Source organism: Manis javanica, chromosome 8 (genome assembly GCF_040802235.1).
Source record: "Manis javanica isolate MJ-LG chromosome 8, MJ_LKY, whole genome shotgun sequence".
In the NCBI taxonomy this organism is placed as follows: Eukaryota; Metazoa; Chordata; class Mammalia; order Pholidota; family Manidae; genus Manis; species Manis javanica.
In genome coordinates this window covers 762280-781973 of record NC_133163.1, presented here as the reverse complement: position 1 = coordinate 781973, position 19694 = coordinate 762280, and the positions used below count along the sequence as shown (strand labels likewise).

Below are 19694 nucleotides of genomic sequence, written 5' to 3'. Positions count from 1 at the left end.
GTGGCACCAGCCAGGCCCTCCCTCCATCCCTTTAGCTGTGATGGATGCCGGACTCACAGAGTCCAGAATGGGAGGCAGGCAGATGCCAGGGGACAGCAGGGACAGTTTGTCGTGGTGACAAGTGAGAGGAGCAGGGGTGGGCAGCCTCGAGGAGGGTGGTGTGGGCCCTGTCTGGGCCCCCGGCCCACACCCGCTGGTCACGTGTGAGAGTTTTGGCCTCATCCTTGGTGTGATGGGAACCAGTCAGGGGGTCTGAGCTAGGGCTGCAGGGACACCATCGGGGTTTCGAAGGCCATAGCTGGAGGCTGGTGGGGAGGCAGGGGCAGCACATGGGGAGGACACACTGGCCCCTCATGATGTCGAGGTGTCTCCTGGGGTGTATGGCAGGTGGCTACTCACTGAGGTGCATAGTGGGGCGGGGTGCATTTGGAAGGGGCACGGCTTTGGGAACCTGAGGGGGTCACATCTGGGACCCAGAGTCCCATGTGGAGGCACTGGGCTCCCATTCATGGGGAATGGTTCCCGAGCATCTACTGTGTGCAGGGCTGTCTCCTGTGTGGGGGTCTGTGGGGGCAATAGCAAACCCTGTTCTCCTAGGGGCAGTTTTGTCAGGGAGGGGGAAGAAAGCACCCTCCCCGAGTAAGGGATCCATAGAATGTGCTGGAAGTCGCAGAGGAGGTTGGGGTGGGGCAGAGGGCCAGGGTGCTGGGGACAGCTGGGGTCGGCCTCACGTGGAGCAGGGTGGGGCGAGGGAGGCAGCCTCCAGAGGAGGCCTGGGGGTGGAGGGAAGGAGGCCAAGGCACGGCCACACTCCATGAGGGCCTGCGTGTGTGCAGCCCATGGCACGTGGGGCCCTTTGGGACTGTGGGGGGAGCTGAGGCCTCATCTCTGACCTCACAGCAGGAACACGGCCACCAGCTGAGGCTGCCAGGGGCAGGGGCATGGTGCCCTGGGAATGCTGACTGGCATGGGGCGGGCTGGAGTGCTGGCCTGAGTGGGCACAGTTGCAAGGCTGTGGAAGGTGAGGGCAGCGTAACTCCTGCTGGAGGCTAGTCTGCACGTCCAGGCCATGGTGAACACGCTTCTGTGGAAAGCATGCAGCAAACCATGGTGGGAAGGCCCTTGGGCAGGTGGGAAGTACCAGTGGGGACCATCATGGGACAGGGCTCCTGAGCAGCCCACCCAGCCAACACTCGGCGCCACCAACCTGTGTGTGGGGGGTGCTGGCGCGGGGACCGTGGGCCATGGGCGCAGGAGGCCAGGGTGGGAGCCACGGGCACTGGAAGCTCTTTATAGCTGTCTGATGAATGTAATAATGAAAAGCTGGCACATTTTTGGTTTCATTCATTTCATTTTTCCACCATAATTCCTATTGCATTCTGCAAAGGTATTGGTCTATGACAAATTGGAAGTATTTATAAAGGTGATGGTCCTTTGCCACAGATAACTTGAGAAAGCCTGTTGCCAACACACTGGATGTGGTGGTAAGTGGTCTGGGGGCAGCCTGCGGCCAGAAACAGGATGGTGGCTGCACATGGACAGGGCTCCAAACAGGTGAGCCCCAGAGGGCGTCTGGCCCAGGCCTGGGCTCAGGGAAGTCTTCTCAGACAGCAGGAGAGTGTGGGGATGTGAGTGATCCGAGAAGCTGGATGAGGAGGTGGGGAGCTCCTTGGGGAGGGGGGGCAGAGCCCACCGGGCAGGTAAGAGAAACAACACCTCTCTGTGCACGTCACGCAAGGGGGCAGACAGGGTGCTGCACACAGCCTGGAAACCCTGGGGCAGGACCTGGGCTTTTTCCTTAGGGCAAACGGAAGCCAAGAAGAGAATTTAAGTGGGGGAGGCACGCTCGGAGTCGCTTTCAGCTCCAGCGTCTGGGTCACCTGCGGGTCCCACTCTATTCGCTGCTTTTATCTTGATCATGGAAGAAGGTTCTCTGCTTCTTAATGCCTTGTAAGCTTTGACTGCATGCTGGGCACTGTGCACAGACAGCGGAGCCTGAAGTAGACAGTGCCAGGGCCTTTCCTCGGGGTGGGCATGCCCTCTCCCCTGCTGGGCAGGGACAGCAAAGGGGCCAAGCTTGTCTATTCAGGACTGAGCAGGGCTGGGGGGCAGGAGAGTCGACCTCACCTACAGATGTTTGGGGTGGGCTCAGGCCCCTCCCTCCGGGGGCTTTGAGGTCTAGGCCTCGTGTGGGCCTGGGGGCTACAGGGCAGCCACAGGACCTGGCATGAGGTCTCAGAGGGTGGACGAGCTTATCCCTGACCATGAGCACCACCCATGGCAGATGTCTGCCCCCTCTGCTCGCTAGGCAGGGTGTGGCTGTGCCCACCACGGATATGTGCTGCTTTGACTTCTCTGGGCACCCAAGCCCCACCTCATGTCAGGTGAAGCTGGCTCCTGAGGTGCTGGCTGTGCTCCGGGACTGGTGGAGGTCTTGGGGCCTGGGGGCCTTGGACAAGCCTGGTAGGGCAGCTCTGGAGGCCTGCCTCGTGTCCCACAGGAGGCTCTGTGTTTAGCAGCAGGGCACATCTTGGCACAACAAGGCTCTCCTGCCCCTCGGTGCCAGGCAGCAGTGACACCACCGCCCACCCACCCTGGGCCAGCGCACAACACGTGGAAAGCACATGCTCGCCCCACACCCTGTGCAGGCTCGGGTCTGTCGGGCCAGGTGGCTCAGCCCCTCATCCCCCGACCTGTGCCTGTGTGTGCCTCACCGCCAGCCTCCAGGCTCCAGCTGGTGCTGAGCAGATTCCGGGGTGCCTCGTGCCCGACCACACCCGTGTAGATGGCTGGCTGTGAGCCTGGGCAGCCAGGATGTGCAGGACTCTCCAGGTGTGGAACGTGGTGTTCCCAGGCTGGGCCGTGGGGTGCGCAGTGCAAACCAGGGATGGTCCACCCCGTGCTGACCCTCCAGCCAGGCGATGACAATGTCTGGGGGTGAGAAGGCAGACACCTCGCACAGGAGCCCAGAGGCTGCCCCTCGTGTGGTCAGGATGCGGACAGTGAGGCTGCTGGGTGCCGTGGCAGCTGCAGGGAGAAGCAGGTCGTGCGTGGGCTATCAGGGGCATCGGGAGAAGCCAGGTGGCCCTAGGCACTGGGGGCCTCTGGGCCCTGGGAGAGCGGTGGCCAGAAGAGCTGCCGGGTCGGGCGTTGGGTGTGCAGGGCCCGGGCCACCCATCCCTGGGCCCTGGAGCTGGCCTCTCCGAGCTCTCTCAGCGCCACTGCCTCCACATGGGACGGCAGGTCAGGGTGGCTCAGCGTGCAGGTGAGGGGGCTCCTGTGGCCCACAAGGCCCGGGGCAGGGCCAGCTGGCTGCTCAGGCCCTGGGAGCCATTGTGGAATGGCCGCAGCTGTCCTTCCACCACAGCCCTGCGGGGTGCTGCCCCGGCCACCAGCCAGGAGATGCAGGCCTCTTGCAGCTCGTCCCCCAGCACCAGGCTGGTGATGGTGGCCTCAGGCTGTAGCCACAGGCCCTGCAGGAGAGGGGGCAGCAAGTAGATGCCAGGAGGATGGGTGTGGTTCAGACACTCTGCCAGAGGAGAGCCAGCAGTTAGCGAGGTGTGTAGACCATCCCGGGCCGAGGGTCGGCTGGAGGTGAGGGTCCCGGGGCTGGTGAGCCATGCACTGGCACCCTGGCTCCTTCAGGGTCCCCAGAGCAGCCCACCCTTTGCTCCTTCCCTACCCCTACTCTGTGCCCGGAACTGACCTCCTGGGACAGTGACACAGGACTTTCTGGCGTCCTGACTCCTGGCTGGGTGTGGTGGGCATAGGGCACTGAGGAAGGGATGGGTGTGTGAGGTGGGGCCTCCTCTGGCTCCTCGGGTGGATGGGTGTGGTGGGCACAGGGCGCTGAGGAGGGTACGGGTGTGTGAGGCGGGGCCTCCTCTGGCTCCTCGGGTGGACGGGCTGTGGTGGGCGCAGGGCGTCCTTCTTCCCTCAGGGCCCTTGAAACCCTCCTGCCCCCGTTCCCTGTACCTCTGGTTCTGGAGGGACCCTGCCTGTCTGCTTGGCGGCCACCAGAACTGTCCTGGGAGCTTGCGTGACTAGCGGCCACTCTCCCGAGCGTAGGGCGTGAATGGCAGAGGAGTTATGGGGCGGAAGGTTTGCAGCAGACCGGGGGTCAGAACCCTTCCTGTCAAGGGTCAGAGGGTGACTATTTCAGGTCCCTCTGGGACCGGGGAGGCCGCTCTTCAGCTGCAGACAATGGGCTCAGGCTTCATCTGGCCGGCAGGCCACGTGGTAGCCATGCAGCACCGGGGTCGGGTCCTCCCAGGAGGCCGTGAGTGCCTGGGGGGAGGGCGTAGCCCCCTGGGCGAGCCCCGCAGAGGCTCCTCTTCCCCTGGAGGTCCTCCCTGCTGCCCAGCAGGGGTACCGGGGGCTGTGCTGGGCGGGGCCCCCAGCTGCCAAGGGGCCGGGTGTGAGCCCTCGGAGTTGGGGCTGAGGGCCCACACGCTCAGGAGGACCAGGGGCTGGCATGCCCGGGCTGCAGAGGGGGCCACGCTCCCCACCCTCACCTGGAGATGGCCTCCTTCTTGACCCCCCCCTCCTGTGGTCTGAGCAGCGTACGCCACACGGGGACTGGCAGTGTTCAGAGATGAGGAGCCCTGTGTTCCTGGACATCCACACGGGCGGGTTCTGGCCTGGTGTGGGGGCATCCCGACCAAGGCCCGGGTGGGAGTCCCCCACGCTGGTGCCACAGTGGCTCCTTGCCTGGGCCCGGCCAGCGCCCTGGGCCATGTGGGGGCCGCCCCTTCCCTACCAGCACAGCTCCCCCTGGGTGTTCCTGCTCATGTGGCCTGTGCCCTGCTCAGCAGAGATGGACCCTCTTCCGAGGTGGCAGACAGGGGTTGTGTGACCCCATGAGGCCCCCACCACCAGGAGAGGCTGAGCCAGGTGAAGAGATGGGCCCTGCCGGGATGAGCCCCTGCATCCCCTGCCACAGCTCCAGGGCATCCGGTGGTTCTGTGAGGGTCCCCACGTGGGGCTCCGTGCCAAGCTCGTGTCTCAGCCCTCCACGGGGTCAGCCGAGCCCCAGTGTTGGCCATGGGCCCCCTTGTCCGCTGTGCTCCTCAGTGGGTGCCTGGGGTTCCCTGCTCGCAGGATCCGGCACATCATAACACGTGCTCAGCGATGCCCGTCCAGTGCCCGCTCCTGACCCAGGTGGCTGTGCACGCCCAGGATGTGTCACAGAGCAGCTTGAAGGAGGCAGCCTCAGGGGCAGGAGGGCGGGGTGGGGGTGCCGGCGTGGGGGCTCTTTACCCTGGGCCTGGGCAGCGGTGGGGGTTTGGTGGTGCCCTTTGGCGGGGTCGTCACAGCCCTGTGGGGTTCTGAGTGTCCAGGATGCTCGAGTGGGCGGAGCCGTGGGCGGCCGAGGGTCAGCGCGGTCTGGGGAGGGAGGGGCCGGGGGCCGGGCAGGCGCTGCAGGGGAGGTGGGCGTGGGCTGGACAGCGCCGTGTGGAGGCGGGGCTGGGGGCTCCGCTGTCCCTGCTGCCTTTTCCAACCAGCTGCCTCCTTGTGCTGGGGACAGGGTCTGTGAGGAAATGGAGGCGCCCTGGGGTGCTGGTGGGTGCTGTGTCGGGCCTGGGCCTCTGCTGCGGGCTTTGGGCCGGGCCCAGGGTGGAGGGTGCTGGGGAGATCCGGGGGGTCCTCAGAGGTCTCAGGGCCTCCTGCCTGGCCAGCGGAAGTTCTTCTCCACGTTGGAGTCGGCAGACTGCTGGTGGATGCGGCAGCGATAGGGACCCGGCTGCCCCTGGATGGTCAGGAAGGAGAGCTGGGTGTCGCCTCCTTTCCACATCGCCCAGCTGGTCACTGGGGTCTGACTGTGTGACTCCGGGTTCCTGGCGGCCTTTGCCAGGTCCGGGAGGTACCCGGTTGCCGAGCAGGCCAGGGTCACGTGCTCATCTTCCTTTGGGGCTTTACATGTTGGGACCAAGGCGAACAGGAGCTAAGCTTGGAAGGCCCTGCAAGACAGGCGAGCCGGGCCATGATGCTCATGGTGTCGGGGGGCCCGGGTGACTGGCTCAGCTGAGTGGCTGCTCCTGTCCTGGGAACAGGGCAACTGACCTTCCCATTGCAGTCTGCGGCGTGGTCGGTGCTGGGGCCAGTGTCACCAGAGCCCTGGAAGGGTGAGGGGCCCCTGAGTCCAGGCCTCCAGCTTTGGGTCCCCGGCCCCCTGCAGGGGAGGCACAGGTCCCCTCTGCCTGGGGCCATGTGGCTAGACTCTGGTCCTTTGCATGGGGAATCTGACCTCCTCTCCCCGATGCCTGCCCCGTGGGCTCTGCCACTTGGGGACAAGTCGTGAGCTGTCCTGGGAGCTCCGGGCATTCAGCTGGCGTTGGACAGGCTGCACCCTGCAGTGCTCTGGGCCCCATGTAGGGCTGCCTCTTGCAGCTGCCAGACTCTGGGGTGCTGCCCCCAATCCCGCCCTCTCCCTGGGTGGCTGAGAACTGCCTGGTGTGCACGTGCTCTCTGCCTGGGTCCCTGATGGCACTGTCCCATCCCATCCCAGTCTCACAGGTGCACTCTGCCGTGTCTCTACTTCCTGCTTACCACACGGCCCACCCGTGCCTGGACAGGGCCAGGCCTGCTCATCTCTCAGCCTCTCCCCTGGCCCCAGGAGCGGGACCCACCTCCTTGCTCTCCCGAGACCTGGTGACCCCGCCCCCTTTTTCCTCATCGGGACCATGGCCTGTCCATGTCCCAGGAGCCATCTTGGCCTGGCTCAGAAGCCCCACCCTCACAGAGCTGCCCAGAAGCCCTCCCCGTCGCCCCTTGGGCCCTGGGCCTGGCACCCTCTGGACACTGCCTTTGCCAGGCCCCCATCAAGCACTACTGGACAGATGCTGTGATGGGAGGTGTGAAAGGGTCGAGCTGTGTCCCCCCAAACTCATATGTAGAAGTTCTAACCCCCAGGACGTCAGAATGTGACCTTCCTTGGAGACATGCCACAGCAGCTGTAAGCAGTAAGTTAATGGGTCCCCTGGAGGAGGGCGGCCTACAAACCCAATCTGACTGTGTCCCTGCCCAAGGGGGCTGGACAGAGACACGCCCAGGAGGCAAAGAAGGTCCTGGAGGGATCCTCTGAAGCCGAGGACCGCCCAGGTTGGAGGAGGCAGGGCGGCACAAGACGGCCCCTCGTGGCCCCAGAAGAGGCCCAGCCTGCCTCGCCCAGACCTTGGAGCCCTAGCCTCCTGACCTGGACCAGGCAAGGTGTGGGGGCCGGTTACGGTCACCATGGAAACAGACACAGATTCCAGTACTGGGTGGGTGCCCTGCAGCGAGCTCCAGCGGCCTTAGAGCTGGTGAGGAGCAGGGGTTGGCAGGGCGTCGGGGTGCCAGCACGGTAGATGCAGATGACGCTGGCGGGTCTGGTGGGGGCCCCAGGAGGGCTGCAGAGGCAGGGACCGAGCAGCAGTGGTCCCTGTGGTAAGGAGGCCGTGGGCTCAGCTGGATCACGTCCCACCGTTTTGTGCGAAGTCGGATTTGCCCCCAGCAGACTCAGGCGTCTTGCCGAGGTTTCTCTGCAGAGCAGACATGGGGGGAACGTACGAGGGGGACACTGGGCGGGGACCGGGAGCAGGCAAAAGGCTGGAAGGTTCTGGGCCTGTCCAGGAGGGTCGGACTTGGGGGGCAGGTACCTGATGGGTCAGGTCCGCAGCTGGACGAGGCTGTGTCCCAGCATCAGGCAGGTTAGTGTCTCACCTGCATCTGATTAAGGTGATGCTCAGAGGAGATTATGGTCTCAGAGCCCACGCCGCACGGGGTGACACTTTTGGGGATGTGGGCGTGAGTATTTTGCAGGTGAGGACGTGAATGTTGGGGGCAGAGGGCAAACTGGTTGGGCTTGGGTGTGTCTCCCAGTTTATATATGACACCCTATCTCTGCAGGACCACACGGTGTCACCTCATTTCAGAACAGAGTCAGTAAGGAGGTGGTCAGTATGTTAAGATGGAGTTGTTCTGGGTCGGGCTGGGCCCCAATCCAGTCTGACAGGACCCTCATGAAAGGGGAGTTAGGGGCAGACACACAGGGAGGCCCCGGGTGAGCCTGATGGTGGACGGTGGGTGATGTTTCCACAAGGCACGCCGAGGAAGGCTGGGCACAGCAGCTGGGTGCGTCTGGAGCAGAGGCTCCCCTGGGGCTGTTCGCAGCCCTAACCCCCTCCCACACCCGCATCTGGCTTCCTGTCTCCAGAAATCTGGAGAGAATGCTTTTCTGTCATTTCAACCCCCAGCGGGTGGAACTTTGTCATGACAACCCTCGGATACCAGTACAAGTGCCCTGAGCTGCCAGCCGCAGGTGCACAGGGCTCTCTCCACCTTTCAGTCGGGGTCCTGTGCCTTGTGGTCCCTTGTGCAAGGCTGGGATCAAGGCAAGGTCCAGCTAACAGGAGCCCACTGCTGGGGGCAACTGCCCTTTTCCTGCCTCCCCTGGCACCTCACCCCGTGCAGACGTGCCGGAGCTCGGGTCTTGGGCATCCCCATTGCTGCCCATCTGCGGCCTCCCTGAAGGCACTTTCTCCTGGGGCCTGGCTCACAGGGCCGGCCTTCTCCTGCTCTCTCTCTGCTGCCCATCCATCCAGATGCTCGCTGCCACAGCTGTCCGGACCACTCTGCACCCCGGGGGATGCTCCTGGCTGCCCACTGGCTCCCCTCCACACGGCCCCACCTTCCCCTCTCCGGTCTGCCTCACCACCATCACCCTGGGCCTGGCCATGGACACTCCTTCCATGTGACACGGCTGCACGAACCCTCCCTGTATGTCTGCCTCTCTGTATCACGTGACCTCCTGACTGGCTCATAACAAACTTCTGTCCCCACTGCCACACTCCACTCCCCGCCTGGCTGGGCTGCAGCTCCCCAGTGCCAACAGAGTGCTCTCGGGGCGGGTATGTGCCACCCTGTGCTCCCCTGGAGTCCCATGGCACACACAGCACAGGACTGGGCCAAGCCCTCAGGTGACGGGGCTCACTAGGAATAGAGGCGGAGTGACACTTGTGGGCTGAGACCCCGCTGATCACACCCGAGGACAAGCCTGCTTCCCTGCCCAAGCTGTGTTTGCAACGCCAGGCCTGGAACCCTCTCGGCTCGGCCCTCTTCCCTTATCAGGAGGACCGGCCCTGAGACTCTGGTCAGCAGGTGGGGCCTGGGCCTGCGTGGACCCAGATCGCCCTTTCCCACGGGCCCCCTGAAATAGGTACACCCCTGAGACTCAAAACACACAGGGCCTGTTCTTTGGGAAAGAGACCTTCATGAGGGAGCAGCTTCGCAAGATAAATTGTACACATTTATTTCAAGGGGGAACGTGCGTACGATGCAAAGTGTGTGCATCTGCGGGGGCAGAGCCCGGGGCTGCAGGGTCCCCACCACCCACAGCATCGGGCCATGGAAAGAAGCTGTTTCTTAGAGCGTCCCATGCAGGGTGACATGGGGAAAGTTTACGTACAAGCCGACCGGCCACACGGGCAGGGGACCCCGGGCCCACAGGTGCCCTGCGTGGTTCCGCCTCTGTGGCCTCCGGGAGTCTTCCATGGTGGGTCATTTCACCTGCGGGCAACAGGCAGTGTGAGCTGCTTTTCCTGCCCCTGGGAATGAAGCCTGGGTGGGGCTGGCCCCTCCCCGCTGCCCCTTGGCAGTCCAGAGGTCTGTGCCCGGGCCTGGGCGCCTCAGCCTCTGCCCGGCGGCCCCACCTTGAACAGGGTGACGGTGGTGCTGTAGAACAGGCTGAGGAGGAACAGGACGATGAAGGTGGACGCCATGGTGCTCAGGTTCTCGAAGCCCTCCTCCTCGGCGCTCACCTCGCCCTCTGCAGGGACACGGCACGGGGCTCAGGCTCCGCTCAGCACCATGGGGACCCCTCCTCAGGACCCCCGGCCTCCGGCCTGCCTGGCTCCGTGGCTGTGCTGCCCCCCAGGGTGGTTGGGTGGGGTGGGGACAGAGGGGCAGGAGGTCAGGAAGGCGTAAGTGTGCTGCATGCCTCCCCCTGCCACTTCCCCAGCCCGTGGGGCCAGGGGCTCCCAGGCTCAGCCAGGAAGGGTCTCAGGCCAGGCATGAGCAGGGACTGGGCAGGGGCAGGTCATGGCCAAGGCTGAGCACCTTGTCCTCGGAGTCCTGCTGTGGCAGAGAGGGTGACAAAGCAGCACAGCCATGGGGCAGGTGGAACCCCCTGTGAGGGTCTCCTGGGTTTCTGTAGGAGGCACCGTTGGGGACTGAGGGGCAGGTGACCTCCTGTCACCTGGGCTATGGGGTGGGCAGGCCCCCTGCCAATGTGGCCAGTGTGGGTGGACAGGGGGTGCAGGCAGATGTCTAGGCCCCTGGGGCTCCCCTCTCCACATGTCACCTGGCCTCACTCTCAGTCTCTCTCCTCAGAGTGGGCAGCACATGTGAGGGACTGGGTGGGGTCCTGGCTGGCTTCAGTGCCCATCAGGCTCATGGCTCTGGGACTGCAGGGTCAGATAGCCCCCTAAGGCCCCAGGGAGGGTGACATCGAGGACACTTAGAGGGGTCTGCATGCCCTGCAGAGAAGGGCCCTTGGGGGCATGGGAAGGGCAGGAGGTGGCCTGTTGTGAGAGGAGCCCCTGTCCCCCTCCCTGCCCACTGGGCTCTGGGCCCTCTCTCTCCCTGTGGGGGTGTCTCCTGTCCCGCACCTCCAGTGCTGGGGTTCTGGGACAGATCCTGCTCAGGTCAGGCTGCCTGCAGCTCCCCCTGCACAACAGGGCCTCCTGGACTGACATGCAGGCAGGACAGGCCCTCACTCTGCCTGACCGCAGGAGGGTGCTGGGGGCCCTGCCAGTCTCAGGGCCCTGCATGTAGGCCTGGGCCTCTCTGAGGTGCTGCAGCCGGCTGGGCTCAGTGTGGCCTCTGAACCCTGTGCCCAGTTCTGGGGAGGTTGCCCATGGTCAGAGTCTGTGCAGGGCAAGCCCACGGATATCCCTCCAAGCCAACGTGAAAGGACAAGCAGCACTGAGGCACGGAGCCCTGTGGAGAGCATGGTGCAGGGAGCAGCAGGGCTGAGCTGGGTGTGATGCCAGGAAGGTGGAGGTACCCACTTCATGGTACTGCGTGGCTTTGGGTTCCCAGGGTTGGCATCCACATTTGCGTGTGCCCATGTGCACATGTGCCTGTATGTTCACCGGTCAGTGTCTTGTCCATGTGTGTGCATGTGTGTAAAAGTGTACGCTTGTATGTGTCCATATATGCATGTGCATCCATGTCTTTGCACACGTGTGCACGCATGTCTGTACCCATTCCCATTGCAGGTGTCTGTGACCACACGCACTGTGTCTGTATCCACATGTCTCTATATCTGTGTGCACATGTGTTTTTGTGCATGGGCATTTGTGTGTCAATGTGTGCATGTATGTCTCTGTACACCCATGTCTGTGTCTGTGTGTATGTGGATCTCTGTGTGCCCACATCTGTGTATGTGCACACATGTCTGCATCTCTGTATGCATATGTGTGTTTGTGTGTGTGTGCGCATGTGTCACACACCCGTTTGGCCATGGCATGAGCTGGAGGAGCAGTGAGCATGAGCTGTGAGCATTCTGTAGGGGCACCAGGCATGCGGAGGTGGGGGTGGGCGGCAGGGGGTGCAGGGTGGTGTGGGGGCAGCACGGCCATGGCCCCAGCGGGCGAGAGCATCGCTCACTCAGGACCAGCGTCTGTGAATGCATCTTTTTATTTCTGTTTTGAGAGCATGCAGCGTGGCACCCTATGACATGCTCAGTTCGCACACAGGCACGCATGCAGCGCCGGGTCACCCACAGGCCCCAGTGCCAGCCCGTCGGGGCAGCCCAGGGGTCAGTAGCATGTGCTGGCCATGTCAGACAGGACCAGGGAGACGTTGTACAGGGTGGGTTTACCGGTGGTCTTGTCCACGGTCCTCTCGGTCACCGTGTGGGGCAGCGCCTCGTGGCCCACGACGCAGGTGTAGGTCTCCCCGGCGCTCCAGTCCTCCTCACTCACTGTCAGGATGCTGTGCGCGAAGTAGAGGCCCGGGGCCTGGGGCTCGGGGGTCGGGGCGCTGGTCACATACTTGTGGGAGGGGACGGGCTGCCCTTTCTGCAGCCACTGCACAAACACGTCCGGTGGGGAGAAGCCCGTCACCAGGCAGGTGACGGAGGCCGACTCCCGCAGTTTCAGCTGCTCCTGGGTGGGCGGGAGCACGTAGACGGAGGGCGTGTGCTTGGCGACCTCTGCGGGGCACAGAGGGCCGTGAGCTCAGGCTGCCCCCCCGGCCCGCAGCCAGGAGCCCGGAGGCCGCGGGGGAGTCTGGGGCAGAGGGAAGGGGCAGGCAGGGCCTACCCTTGGGCCTGGAGACGGTCTGCTTCCGCGGCGAAGGCAGGTCCGTGTGCGTCACTGTGCACGAGAATTCGTGGCCCGACTCCCAATCCTCCACGCAGATGGTGGCCTCGCCCGTGGCGCTGAAGGTGGTGTTGGGGTGGCTCTTGGAAATGTTGGTATTGGTTTTCATGGGCTTGCCATCCTGGCCGGTCCAGGAGATGGCCAGACTGCCATAGGTGGCCAGGTTTGTGACCAGGCAGGACAGCTTGGCCGACTTGGTGAGGAAGATGCTGGCGAAGGAAGGGGGAATGGCGAAGACCTGGATGGCAGTGTTTGGACCTGGAGTCGGGGCAGAGCAGGTTTGAGGGCTGGTTGGGAAATGAGGTGAAGGTGGGGGTTTCCCCAGACAGGGAGGGTCCCCTTTGCTGAGCTGTCCTGGCCCCACGGTCCCCCCGGGGGGGATACTGGCTCCTCAGCTGACAGGTGGCCCCAAGCTGCCCTGTCCCACCCTTTCCCGCTGTGCAGAGGCAAGGATGGGGCACAGCGGGCCATGTCTGGGCAGTGCCCACAAACCCAAGTGGACCCCCGGTGTGTGAGGGGCCCTGCATGGGGGGCCATACCAGGGGCCACTCACCGCTGCCGCACAAGGAGGACGCGTTCTTCTGGAAGGTGAGCCCACTGTGTTCCACGTGGCAGGTGAATGTGCTCTGACTGAGCCAGGCAGTCTCGGTGATGGTCAGTGTGCTGGTGACCTTGAAGGTCACGGGCCCCGACCCCTTAGTCTCGGCTTCCACGTTGTCCGTGGTGATGCCAGACTCCAGCCGCTTCCCGTCTTGCAGCCAGGACACGGAGATGTGCCTGGGGCTGAAGCCTGTGGCCTGGCAGATGAGCCTGGACGTGCGCTGGCTATTGCTGGAGAAGGCGTCCCGGGGCGGGAGGAAGACATCCACACTGGGGGGCAGCTTTGCGGGTGCTGCAGGTCCGGTGTTCTGGTACAGAGGTGCTGGGGATGTGTGGGGGCCCAGCTCTGCTGCATGAGAAGACAAGGGGTTCTTGCTTCCTGTTAGGAGGGTAGAGCTGGCCTCTCACCCTGGCACTGTCCCTGCACGCAGAGGCCGTCAGGACGGCCCAGCCCAGGACCGCTCTTCCTTCCCGCGGATGCCCTGGAGTCACCCTGACATGCAGCCCCGAGCACAGCGAGCCCCTTGAGAGGCAGGTGGCCATGCAGGGAGCCTTGCCAGCTGGCTACACTGGCACTCAGCCTGCATGTCTGGGTTCTGGGGAGGGTGTATATGTGATAAGTGAGCCGGCGCACACTCGGCTTGGCCTGTCCCGAGCCCACCCAGGTTAGGCCTACTTAGCCCACCCAGTCCAGCCCACTTCAGTAGCTCACCGAGCCCAGCTCAGCCTTGGTCAGCCCAGTTTAGCCCAGCCCAGCCTGGCCCAGCTTAGCCAAGCTCAGCACAGCTCACCCAGTCCAGCTCAGCCCAGTTTAGCCGAGCTCAGCCAGGCCGGCCCATCTCAGGTCAGCCCAGCTCAGCTCAGCGCAGCCCAGATCAGTGGAACCCAGTGTAGCCCAGCTCACCAAGCTCAGCTCAGTGCAGCTCAGTTCAGTTCTGCCTGGCCTGGCTCAGCCTGGCTCAGCTCAGAAAACTCAGTCTCATGTGATTTAGTCCAGCGCAGTGCAGTTCTGTACTGTCCTGGAGGCCCAGTGGTACTGGCCAGAAAGGTGCCAGAGCACCAGACCACCTGCCTCATTAAGGGATTCTTAAAGCAGGGCTGGGCTCAGGCTAGGGCATCCCTGCCGTCTCCACCCTCCCGCGCCCCTTGGACTTTCTCCAGTGGAAGCTCAGATCCACAGTCCCTGACCAGTCCCACTGGCCTCTGGCTCCCAGGAAGTATCGATCACAGACATCCTTCAGCTTATTGGGTAAAATACTTCCTGGCAACTTAAATTCCTTAAGACATCTGCAAGGACTGTGTGGGGGTTTGCTACCATCAGAGCAAAAAGCCTGTCTCTGCTTTACAACTGGCAGCTCTCTCCACAGAGCCCTCACTTTCCTGGCATATACCCTCAGCCACAAATGTCCCTCCTGAGCCCAACGTAAGCCCCTGACTTTAACCGAATTCCCTCTAGATAAAAGTCATCATTAAAATGACCAGGAAATGGGTTTCATCTGAATTTGCCATGCAGTCCTGGTGTCGCAAATCTCTTTGCAAGTGGAGCCTACTTGGAGGTGCGCAGCAATGATCTAAAATCGAAAGCTGTGTTTAGCGCCCACGTGAAGACAAGGGCGCTTTGCTCTAAAGCGTCAGGAGCAACCACTAGCTAAAGAACCAGAGCGCGGCACCGCCACCTTCCTCGGAATGACCTTCAGGGGAAGTCACACGCGAGGGACCCAGACCAAAGCTGCTCAAGGGCTTCGCACAAGTGAGTCCCAGCCTCCACTGAGCGGGCCTCAGAGTCCGACTCCCGTTCAAGCAGAAACAAAGCATCCCATCGACCTTTCCGGAGCAGCGAATTCGGCCGTTTCTCTCTTACCATTTGGGGTGCCCGGTCACTGGAAAGTCCCGTGGGGTTTTGGCGTGGAAGAATTCCTCCAAATCCATGAAAAACGGCAGATTGAAGCTCAGCTGGCTGGCCTGGTGGCAGAGGCCACGGCTACACATGCCCAGCTGGAGGGAGGACCAGGAGGCCCCCGGGCACGGCGGGCCTGGTGGGACCGGCTCCCAGGCCCTCCTCTGAAGAAGCCGGATTCAGGGTTCGCAGCAGAAACCACCCTCCCAGGTGCTCCGAGTCCCTCTCTGATTTGACTTCTGACTGAGTTTCCCCTCAATCCACCAACTAATGTGTTTAACTGAAGTAATTCAGGAAAATCACACACATTTCACCTAAAAATTGTCCTGAGATGAAGACTTGAAAAGCAGTCTCAAAAAATGCTGAAACGGAGGCCCTTTATTGCAATATCAACATGTTTCTATGTAGCGAAGGGAAAATTGGCTAGCTTAAAAATTGGGAACATGGTCACTATAAAAACAAGACTTCAGGGCCGGCGAAAATGGTTTGAGATTAATCACAATTTGAAGGAATAACTAATTAATGAAAGTTATATGAAAGCATCGATAAATTGATTAATTTCGTAAACATCTTACTGTGAAACATCTTATTTTGAAAATATTTATAGATTTGAATTTATAAATAAACACTGAAAAATTTAAATTCTAGTGGTTAAAAAAGGAAACTTTCCGTTTCTGGCAGCACTTTGGGCTTCTTTAGAAATGCAAATTACCCAGGTGTTGTTTTGCTCAGTGGAAGCTTTCAGACATGTCCCTGGGCAAAACCGCCTGAAAACCACTCTTCATAACTATAAGCTATGTTTGTCAGTCGCGTTTCCTGCTCCCTAAAATAGACTCTCGCGGTGGCCTGCGCCTGCCACCCGCTGCAGGTGTCTGCCCTGCCCTCCGCCACCTTGCCTGGCTCACAGCATCCACAGAACATCTCAGCCCATCAGAAAACAAGCCTGATTCACCCTTGTCACACCTGAGCCCCGAGAGGGTGACGGCGGCACCATGGCACCATTTCTTGGCTGAAATGGCGCAATACCAACTTCAGGAAGGCAGGATTCGTGGTTGTTCATTGAATGATAAGATTAGAATATATAATACAGTTGAAAATATACTGAAAAACAGGACCTTTGAAGTTACAGTTTTCTTGACCATTTTCCTCAGGAGCCGCTCCAAAGGCATCCTGTCTTTTAACGCTCAGGGAGCACGTCTCTCAGGAGGAGCGAGTCATCCTCTCGGGGGGCCACCCTGTCCCGGGGAGCAGAGCTCCCACAGACTGCCCGGGTGCGCCCTCCCGGGGGCCGGAGCACCCCACTCTCACCAGGCCTGGGGGAGAACTGCTTGTCCCTCTGCCCCCAGACAGTTATCTTCCTGGCCAGTAAGGAATTTTAAATACAACCTGACAGAACATGACTCAAAACCCTGAAGAAAACCCTTCTCTCTGAGCTCCTGCGTGGGACAGCCACCCAGCACACCCCACAGGCCAGCGCTGTGACTCTGACATCAAGTGTCTCCCCACAGCGCTAACGTGCTGTGGCCCCTTGTCCCCCCACGGCCCTTCCTGCCTCCCGTCCTTTCAGGGGATGGGTGACTCCGTGCGGCCTGCTGGCATTGTTCCAATTCTCAGAAAGCACCATACAGTCAAGAGGCCCTGGAGTCCCTAAGCACCCATTCGCATCCCCTCCTGACCAGCCTGTGCAGGACCCTGAGGGACACGTCCCCAGGACCAGGTCAGAAAGTCCCACAGACAGGAGAAAAAATAAAGGCGCTGTAGGGGCTATTCTTACCTGAGCTGATTGTGACCCAGGTTCCACGTCCCCACACCTCCATACCACAATAATCACAGTGGCACAATCTCCTTCCTCACCCCTCCAAAACCAAGCCCCATGGAGCCGCCCTCAGAAACCAGGCAGCAAACTGACCGCCCCTAACTGGGACTCAGAAGTCACATCTGCCTTGACGACCACTGCCCCAGAGATTCAGAGGTGGCGAAGCCCGCAAACCAGCAGTTAGGGGAGGTCCTGATAAGGCTGGAAGGGATGGCCAGCCGCCGAAGGAGCTGCCTTGTCCCCACACTGCAGCCGTCCCTGGGATGGGGCACATCCTTCTCAGCTGCATTCAGGGGGACCCTCTCCGTGGCTCAGATTCCCAACCTCCAAAATGCCTTAGTGTCTTGACAGGGAGGCCCTGACACCCCAGACCTCCCCAAGTGCAGTTGGGGTGAGGGGGAGGCGAGCACCCACCTGAGGTGACGTTGACCTGGACTCACCAGCCCCAGATATGGAGCCCATGGTTGACAAACGTGCCAGGACTACCAGCAAGAACTGGCTCCTGGTGGGGTTTGAGGGTCCCCGGAGGCCCCACGGTGGCTGAGGCCCCAGAGGGCCCCACGGCAGCCCAGCCCAGGAGTATCAGACCTCCATTTCCCATCTGTGTGAGCCATGGTCTCTTCTAGGCCCCTTTCTGGGCCCCTCAGGCTGTCCCTGGTCCTTCCACACCTGAGACCTAGACACCCTACTTTTCACTAAAATGCACCAAAAAGCCTCAGGGAGAGAGCGGAGAGGAGGGCTGGGATGACTCACCTGAGAAGACGGTGACCTGGGTTCCGTGGCCTCTGTAGTCATAGTAGTCATATTGCCATGGGCCCACTTAGGGGGTGTACAAAAATCCAGAACCCCGCCTGGCACAGCAGACAGCACCGAACCCTCAGGCAACCATGACCCCGACTCAGAACCCACTCTGCCCAGCCTGCTATCCACAGGCATGAGCCCTCTCCCCAGAAAGGCCATCAGCAGAACGCAGGCCGAATGGCCTCAGCAGGAACCCCACCCCATACAGACCCCGCAACCTCTGGGCATTCGCTTCCCAGCCCTGGACAGAGGGACAGAGAGAAAGCCTCTTAACTTGGGTGACGGTGACCCGGATTCCCTATACCCAGAAATAATGAACAGCATAGCACAGGGACACAGTCTGTGCTCCCCACCATGAAAATACTTAGTGCCAGAGTGCGCAGCAGACACAGCTGGGCTCCCCACCCCACAGGGTGCAGCAGACACAGCCAGCCTCACCACCCCATGGTGTGCAGCAGACACAGCTGCCCCGCGACCCCACAGGGTGCAGCAGACACAGCCAGCCTCAACACCCCACGGTGTGCAGCAGATGCACCTATCCCAACCCTATAGCATGCAGCAGATACAGCTGATGTCCCTGCCCATGGCCACAAAGACCCCTGTGTACCGAGGTCAGGTGGGTCCACAGGCTTCTGAGGAGGCAGCAACCAGGGTGCCCTGGCCCTAGTGCTTGAAGAAAGCATGGGCATGCTGAGCTGGCACCTGCTGTGGCCACAGAAACCCTGCAGCCAGGGCCCCCAGGGAGCCCTGAGGCCAGGAAGTCAGCTGTCTGCTCCCTCCTGCTGTCAGCTCTGGGTCTGGGAACCACAAAGTCACCTTCTGATACCTAGCTACTCCATGGCTCAGCGTCACTCCCCGCCCCCCAACGGGCTGCCCCCAGCACCCCAGGGCCCTGTGCACACCACCCCAGCCCAGGGCCTCCGCAATGGGCCTCCACCTGAGTGCTGCCCCTCCTCGGTGCGCCTGGACGCCCCCCTTCCAGCGTCACCCCCTCCCCCTGGTCTGCATGGGGAGTGGGGCAGGTGCCCAGCTGCCCATGGAGTGCTGCGGGGTTTTTGTAGAGCTGTCAATCACTGTGCTCCCAGGTAGCACTGTGGTTCCCGGCTCAGCCAAAACCCTGAGGCTGGCAGGTGGTGGGGCGGCCACGGAGCCCAGGAGACCCAGTCCTGCAGCCGCTTCTGGGTCTGGGCCAAGTTTGTGCTGCTTGGTCTTCTGTTTTAAGGGTGTCCTTGTGGTTTCCTTCTTCTTTTACAAATAAGGGCAGGGTCAGGGATGTGCCATTTGGGAGAGGCTTGCCTCGGTGATGAGGTCAATGTGGTGTCCCCCCGAGGTGCCCCAAGGCAGACAGCTCCTGCCACTGCTGGGGAAAGATGGGGACATCCCAGGAGTGCATCCTGGCAAGCGCCAGGCATGGCATCTGTATTGGTGGGATGGGCTGGCTAGAGCTGGGCCCGCTGCCCGTGTTTAGCCCACAGCCCCAGTGTTGTGGTGGGGCCCCACCCACTCCAGGACAGGCACCTGGGAAGGCTTCTCCTGGCCTGGCTGCCCTGAGCAGCACTTGGAGTTGAGCGGAGGGCTGAACCGCTGAAGGCAGGTGGAGAGAGTTCCCTGGTCTCTTGTTAATGAGGGCACACTTGTGGTTGGTTACTTGTGAAACTAGCCTGTGAGCTAGACGTGGCTCTCTAGCTGGCACAGGGGCCCTGATGTCTAAAGGGAAAGGCCGTCGGGTCAGTGATGATGGAAGGTAGAATGAAACGACATGTGTTCTGCTCACTGAGCCGCTGGAGAATTCAGAGATGAGGCCTGACCTCTGCTTGGGTGGCCGACGCAGTGATGGGCAGGCCTTGTTGGGGTGCAGGGAGCTGCTGGAGGACTCAGTGGTCTCTACGGCCTCCAGGCCCTGGTGCTCCGGGCTCAGTGAGCTGATCCCACCTGGGCTGCTTCCCTAGGACCTGGCACCTTGGTGCAGAACAGTGCCTTAGCAGGTAACAAGCGTGTTTCTTGTGTTCTCGGGGGAGTGTATGTCTGCACTCACTCCTGCTGGCCTCTGCCACTGGGGATGTGCTCCTGGCTACTCCACTCCAGAAGGAAGGTCCTTACTGGCACGAATGCCAGGGGAAAGTCTTGTTGTTTTATTTCTCAGGCCAGAAGCAACACGAGAGCAAATGTGGCTGCCGTCATGAGCCGTCACCCGAGGAGACAGAGAGGCCACAGA

General features: G+C 61.7%; 2 gene segments (V, D, J or C); both read right to left on the bottom strand.

Annotated features, from left to right (window-relative positions):
• Window positions 1-243: 243 nt before the first annotated feature.
• LOC140843227 (immunoglobulin heavy constant delta-like) lies at window positions 244-6710 on the bottom strand. The segment is given in 8 exon segments: window positions 244-305; window positions 2715-3031; window positions 3208-3529; window positions 4373-4483; window positions 5260-5385; window positions 5671-5944; window positions 6064-6117; window positions 6630-6710. Coding segments are annotated over 8 exon segments (1347 nt in total).
• Window positions 6711-9273: 2563 nt separating this feature from the next.
• LOC108398247 (immunoglobulin heavy constant mu-like) lies at window positions 9274-16726 on the bottom strand. The segment is given in 6 exon segments: window positions 9274-9546; window positions 9690-9805; window positions 11864-12196; window positions 12306-12623; window positions 12919-13314; window positions 16637-16726. Coding segments are annotated over 6 exon segments (1215 nt in total).
• Window positions 16727-19694: the final 2968 nt, after the last annotated feature.